Genomic DNA, 6,365 nt, shown 5'->3' on the forward strand with positions numbered 1-6,365 from the left:
ATATTAAATGATCTGTACCTGTGATCAGGTGCCTGGCTCACGAGTTGGCTCTTCTGATGAGGTAGAAGGTCAGAGGAGAACTGCATGATGGCAGCTTTGCGCTCCGTGTCTCTAACTGGGCAATCGTCTGGAAAACACAGAACACGTTTCAAAACAGAACATGCTACACACTGTCTGTCCATTCATGTTTTACATTTATTGAGACGGATAGAGAAAGCTGTGAAAGAGACAGTGTAGGTAGTGCAGTGTTTCTCAACCTGTGAGTTTTTTGGGGGGGGGGGTCCACAGATGACAGTGAAATATAAATTTAAGGACTCTGAAGACCTAAAAGAAAAAGACCATTACTGCATCAAAAGTAATCAACAAACTATACTATAAAAACTGGTCAAACATTGGCCAAATTTTTGAAAATAGCCTATCTAGAAGCGCACAACGCCGTTGTGTGAGCTTGTAGATCTGCTATTTTCATAATATTTATCTATGGAACTGAGTCGAAATTGAATGCTTATTGGGGTGGGGGGTCCCCAGTTCAAATATGATTATTTTTGGGGGGTCACGGCCTGAAAAGGTTGAGAACCACTGAGGTAGTGCAAACATGAGAAAAGCCGACACCGATATTTGTGGTTCTGTACCACAACACGATCACCAGGCACCGCAAAGGAGACATAATGTTGACGTTAGGATTTGGTCTAAGAGGTGACTAAATAAGGAATAGCGATCTAACTAAAGCCTTTACCATAATGAAAATATTGAACGTGGGTCTCGCTCACCTAGTTTGCGAAGGTTGGGCATGGCATGCACCAGGTACAGGCGGTAGTGAGGGTCGTTTTTAGTCAGAGGGTTAAGTCTGAGGTCCAGTTCCCTCAATGCTGGGAGCTTACAGAGCCCTTTGACCTCCTTGACGGACGATATGCAGTTATAATACAGGTTAAGTCTCTCCAGCATCTTCAAGTGAAGCAACCCCTGAGGAGAAACACAGAAAACAAAGTGTCACCTTTTTTTTTTAAATATATTTTATTTTGTAGCATCATTAGATCTGTCCACAGGTCTTGGGAGAGCGCTTACCTCAACAGAAGTAAGCCCATTGCAGGACAGGTCCACACTCTTCAGACGTACGAAGTTTCTCAGTGCCGTTCCGAGATGTCTGATCTTCTCCTCGTATGTCCCTGGAAGGCTGAGCGACCTGACATCTCCTGTTAACAACAACACCAGTGTTATAATAATGTAAACCAGTGGGTTCGCAAACATTTTCATTGTCGAGGACGCCCAAATTGATATGTATGTGGTCCCACTGAAAAGATTTTGAGCGAGAAGAGACCCCCCAAAAGGAGAACATTTCTTTCTGAAATAGCTGAGCTATTTTCGAATAGCCAAAAAATCTAATTGGGCATTAGCCTTGGATCAAGCCTATCACATTTTATCATTTTAAAAAATGTATATTTTATCAATAACTATTTTATTGATTTTGATATTTGCATATTATACAAACATCTAAATCGAAAAAAATTACATACTATGATAGCCTTGATCCAAGGCTAATTGGGTATTATGAGTGTTTTAACCTCTTCCACATTTTTGCTGGGGACCCCCTGGCACCACACCAAGGCGGACCCCTGTCCTGTGGTGCTCTCCGGGTATAGGGACCCCACTTTGAGAAGCACTGATGATTGCACAGCATTGTCATCATGATCATAAAGATAAAGCGCATTATTAGGATCTGAGTCTGCTGTGATGCAGGCATTAATATGATCGACAGATTAACGTTAGCCATTAGCCTTATTAGCCTGTGTTACACAATTATGGCCCGTCTTTGGTGTTTGGGCGACGTAACGTTCCAGACTCTGGCCTCTGTGCAGTTTGCATGCATGTTGCATGATGAAAGAAAGCAGCGTCTTACCGAGATGTGGAAGTTTTAGCTGTAATCTCTCCCGTATCCATGCCTCTGTTATGGTTGTCAAGCGCTCAGCCGCCATTACTTTTCGAACTCCGGAGCCAGTGTTGCCATATTTTGAGAGAGAAATGGGCAACAAGGTCCAGGAAAACAAGCCCACCAGAGCAATTTAAAGTAAACGGTCTAATTGAAAATAGCCGATCTACAAGCTCACAACGCGTTGCAATGCAACGCATTGTGAGCGTGTAGATCATCTATTTCAAAAACTAAAATGTGGAATATTTGGAATATTTTTTGATACATTCTGACAACGTAAATGCTCCCTGACCCTGGCACAAAGCATGAAAATATTTGAGAACCACTGGTTTAAACAATAATTAAATATTTTGGAAGCAAGCCTAAATAAGCAAGTACACTCTTTAGAAACCATCCCGAAAAAACGAAACCACCAATGTTTTACAAGCAACTTTACAGAAAAAGAAGGCCAAAGTCGCTTATAATAAGCCTACATGGCAACACTGACTCCGGAGCATGCGCAGTGGCCATATCCGTGTTTCTCTCTGTCACGTGACAAAACAAAGTCATGCAGCAGCAGCAGCAGCAGCAATAGTGTTGATGTTTATCAGCGATATGTGACACTGATGTGTATGTTTCAGTGGGTTCTGTACAGTTTGATGCCACGCCTGTTGTTGTTGGACTCAATCAATATTCATTATTAATCCATCCAACGGCTGTTGGCTCCGTATATTAACAGAACTGTGGTAAAGTGAATGAGTGTGTGATCAAATGGCATCCTGCACATTAACAGACTGGATCACAGTGTGTTCCAATGCCACTCTGTGTGCCACTGCTCTGCACTCATCATACCATCTCTTTAAGGTAGGCTTAAGGCTTATAACAGCACTGATGTATTTTAACAAATAAAAACGTTGTTTTCACAAACCTGATGGTAGAGTATATGTGTTTAACTTTAGAATATAATATAACTATCACAGATCTACTGCAGTGGTTGAAGGTGGTCACCGTACTCTTCCATTGAGAAATGATGACCCTGTACTACGCAGTGGTGGAAAGTAAACAAGTACATGATGTACTCAAGCACTGACTGTACTTTTTGAGGCACTTTTACTTTACTGGAGTACTTCCAATTTCAATACTTTTACTTCTGCTCCACTACATCTCAGAGGCAAATATTAAACTTTTACTCCACTACAGTTATTTGAAAACTTCAGTTACTAGTTACTTTGTAGATTATTATTACAAAACATACATATAGGCCTACCCACTTCAGCCCTATATACATTTCGGCCATTTGATGCGACTCATTGTGAGCTTGTAGATCTGCTATTTTCAAAAGATTTTTATACATTTTATACATTTGAAAACTTGTGAAATGGGACATTCTGCATAATGTGTACTTTATACTTTTGCCACTTTTGAGTACATTTTGATGCCAATACTTTTGTACTTTTACTCAAGTACATTTTGAATTCCAGACTTTTACTTGTAACAGAGTATTTCTTCAAATTGCCACACTATTATTCTTGGGATGCTAGTTTTGACTGAATCTAGCCTGCCATTGCTTTTAGGTGATATTACAGCAGTGGTAAGGTCTCACAGGTCTGTAATTCTGAGAGTCTATGAGTTTTGAAATTAAAAACGTTTGAGAATCACTGTATTACATGCCTTTATGTTTCTCTCTCTCATTGCAGGACCACAGAGCTCCCTCAGTAGGTATATTTCTGCTTGGACTGTCTGCTGGCCTCAGTCTCCTGCCTGCCTCCATCCCTTACCTGAGCTCAGTCCAGTCTGACATGGAGTGGGCCAGCGAGGTTCTGGCCTCACCTTTGCTCTCCTTCGGCTTCCTGTGGCTCAGCGAAGACCACAACACGGCACACCTCCTCCTGATTGGCTCCTGCCTCTTCCTGGGACTGTGCGATTGGCTGTCTTCCGACGCGCTGACACTGATGACCCGTTGCCTGGCGCTGTCGTCCGTGTCCTGCTCCCTGACGGTGTGTCTGTTCGCCGGTAACGCTTTAGGGGCCCTCGGTGGCGTGGCCCTCAGTCTGTCCTCGTTGGTGGCCCCCAGGGCCGGAGCCAAAGCCCTGGGTTCGCTCATTTCTCCAGCCGCCGCCGAAGGACTGCTCAAATGTCTGCTGAAAGGCTGCATGTCAGTGGGATGCTGGGCCTCCACACAGGCCCTTCACAAGCTTCTGCTGGAAGTAACAGCATGGGACTGAGTATCCAGCATAGCGCATACTAAAGCTTTAGCTTTAGCTACTTTCAACCTGGTGTCCCTATTTTGGGCATGTCATAGTACCGTAGGCGCAAACTTTCAAAAACGAAAATAGCCGATCTACAAGCTCAGTTACAGCTTTTAGATTGGCTATTTACACTGGGCAACCCCAGTGTCTGACAAAGTATAAAATAGAGCTAGCCGGTTGCACAGCGGTGGATTGAAACAGGTACTTTACCCCTGCGCCACCCAAGCACCAGGAGGTGATTTTTTATTTATTTCACATGGTGTTGTGTGATTATTATTATTATTAGTCATTAACAGTAATTTATCTATGCACTGTGTTTAACTACTGACAGAGTTGGTGACCTACACACATTTCAGGGCTTTGTTAAAGCAGTTCTAACCAATGTGTTGATGTCATATTCTAACTTAAGAGGTGAGTCTCTCGATGGAAAACAAGCCATTAATTGAACAAAGCAGATTATTATTACAAGGACTCCCTACGAAATGCAAATCTCTGCAAACATTAGACATGTAATAATGAAGTGCGGTATACTGGTTGGTTGGATTTCCTTCATTGGAACTGTGTTCCAATGAAGGAAGGTCAACAGGTGCGTGCATGCATCTAACGTTCTGGTAAGATACAGGGTTCTTCGATAATGAGGGCTTGGCCAGTGATGCGGAAGTAAACAATCACTGGTGCACTTACTGGGACCAGCGTCCTAAAGGACCACATGCCTATTAGGTCCAAATAGAATCCTGGTACCAGTGCTAGTACAGCATGCGTGGTCAGCGGACTTCTACGTCGTTGTCAAGGAAATATGAAGTTGTTTCCTCGACATTGGTCTTGACCACTATTGTCACCATGGACCATTTCACGACTTAAAATCTAGGTCTAAATCAGCCCCTGATTAGTCAGCTACAATGGAAAGCAGCAGCATATATAGCACATACACTGAAAAATCCAGAGTGTTACTATAAGTAAAAATGTAAATACAAAATAAAAATAACACTCTGGATTTTGCAGCGTTGTAAGACTTTCTTGAATTGATGCAGTAACTTGCACACTCTGTTTTCTATGTTGCATATTGTATTGAATGAATGAATGATATTTTAAGTCGAGATGAAATGGCAATTCGAGAGCATCTAACTTCTGCATCGTGGCATATTTATGAGTGAAACAGGAGAGTCAGGCACGATTATAACATTGGAAGGAATTCTATTTGAATGTTGTAGAAATTACAATTGATGATTGGTTAATGGTAATTACAATTGATGATTTGTTAATGGTAATTACAATTGATGATTGGTTAATTGGGTAATTGATTGAAATTGGTTAAAAATCCATTCGACTTTTTTCGTGTCGATTCATGGATATAAGAAAAACAAATTATATATACATATATTCTGTAAATTGCCCAGACCTATTTCATAATATTTATGAAGCTCCTCGGTTTGACTGTGAGTAACACTGCCAGGAACCCAGTGTTACTTCCAACATGCACATTTCCCAGCATGCAGCAGCCTGTACTCACTGTACGGCTCTTAATACACCAAGCACGTTTGTGTGCCAATATCTCCAGTGGGTGAGAATGTGCTCAGGGTTCCAAAACAGGCTGTCACCTCTCATTCCCCATCCTGCTTACTGCAGCCTCAGCACTTTCACTACCAGGTAAAGATCTGCACTCTGCAGTGGCCCAGGGCATAAACTAATCATATCTATTGATATGTCTCAGTGTACATTTCATCCTTTATGGTGCAATTCAATCAGCCGCTATTTAGTATTGGATGATTTGGATCATATATTTCTATGTCACTAAAAGCCTTAAGGATGTTGTTCTTTTGGGCACATCTTGCAAGATGGTAATTTTCCTTGGATTGATTCTGAGTTGATGCTGCATCAGCATTTCTGCTGCATTGTCTGCAAGGCTCTACAACGATGCTCTGTACAAAACTATTGAAGCAGTTGACTAAGGGCATTCTGGAGACCATTGACAGAGCTTACTCACTGATATTTATGTCTTTTCAGAGCCATAATGAGCTAAAACAACATTAACTGAAAATTAATTATTTAATTAACTTCATCCAAGGATTTTATCCTTAAGGTATACATTTTTGACAGGATGTTTCCCGTGGCACATTCTTAACGGCGTTATTTATAATTGTTGTTCACAAACAAAAAAACGACATTGTCCACAGAATAAAGTGACTATGTCCACAGAACTTGAGTCAGTG

The 6,365-nt window shown here is 41.6% G+C and overlaps 2 protein-coding genes across 3 annotated transcripts in view; one reads left to right on the forward strand and one right to left on the reverse strand.

The window, feature by feature from the left end:
• cep72 (centrosomal protein 72) overlaps positions 1–1,979 on the reverse strand; it is a 9,649-nt gene extending 7,670 nt beyond the window's left edge. For both annotated transcript variants that reach the window (XM_084052899.1, XM_084052898.1), the window contains exons 1-4: positions 1,898–1,979; positions 1,066–1,193; positions 771–963; positions 19–127 (exon numbers count right to left, since the gene is read on the reverse strand). In XM_084052899.1, the coding sequence (XP_083909025.1) occupies positions 19–127; positions 771–963; positions 1,066–1,193; positions 1,898–1,973 (506 nt within the window). In that variant the 5' untranslated portion in view covers positions 1,974–1,979. The remainder of the gene's footprint in view (positions 1–18; positions 128–770; positions 964–1,065; positions 1,194–1,897) is intronic.
• Positions 1,980–2,540: 561 nt separating this feature from the next.
• On the forward strand, positions 2,541–4,196 carry LOC311042338 (transmembrane protein 276-like). Its single transcript, XM_084053018.1, has 2 exons — positions 2,541–2,770; positions 3,604–4,196. The coding sequence occupies exons 1-2, from the start codon at positions 2,678–2,680 to the stop codon at positions 4,129–4,131; spliced, it is 621 nt and encodes a 206-aa protein (XP_083909144.1). The 5' UTR covers positions 2,541–2,677; the 3' UTR covers positions 4,132–4,196.
• Positions 4,197–6,365: the final 2,169 nt, after the last annotated feature.

Source organism: Gymnoscopelus microlampas (assembly GCF_963454915.1).
Source record: "Gymnoscopelus microlampas genome assembly, chromosome: 3".
Lineage (NCBI taxonomy): Eukaryota > Metazoa > Chordata > Actinopteri > Myctophiformes > Myctophidae > Gymnoscopelus > Gymnoscopelus microlampas.

Coding starts and splice junctions, on each gene's coding strand:
- LOC311042338 (XM_084053018.1), top strand. CDS start 2,678: ATGGCATCCTGCACATTAACAGACTGGATCACAGTGTGTTCCAATGCC. Junction 2,771..3,603: donor CATCATACCATCTCTTTAAG/GTAGGCTTAAGG, acceptor CTCTCATTGCAG/GACCACAGAGCTCCCTCAGT.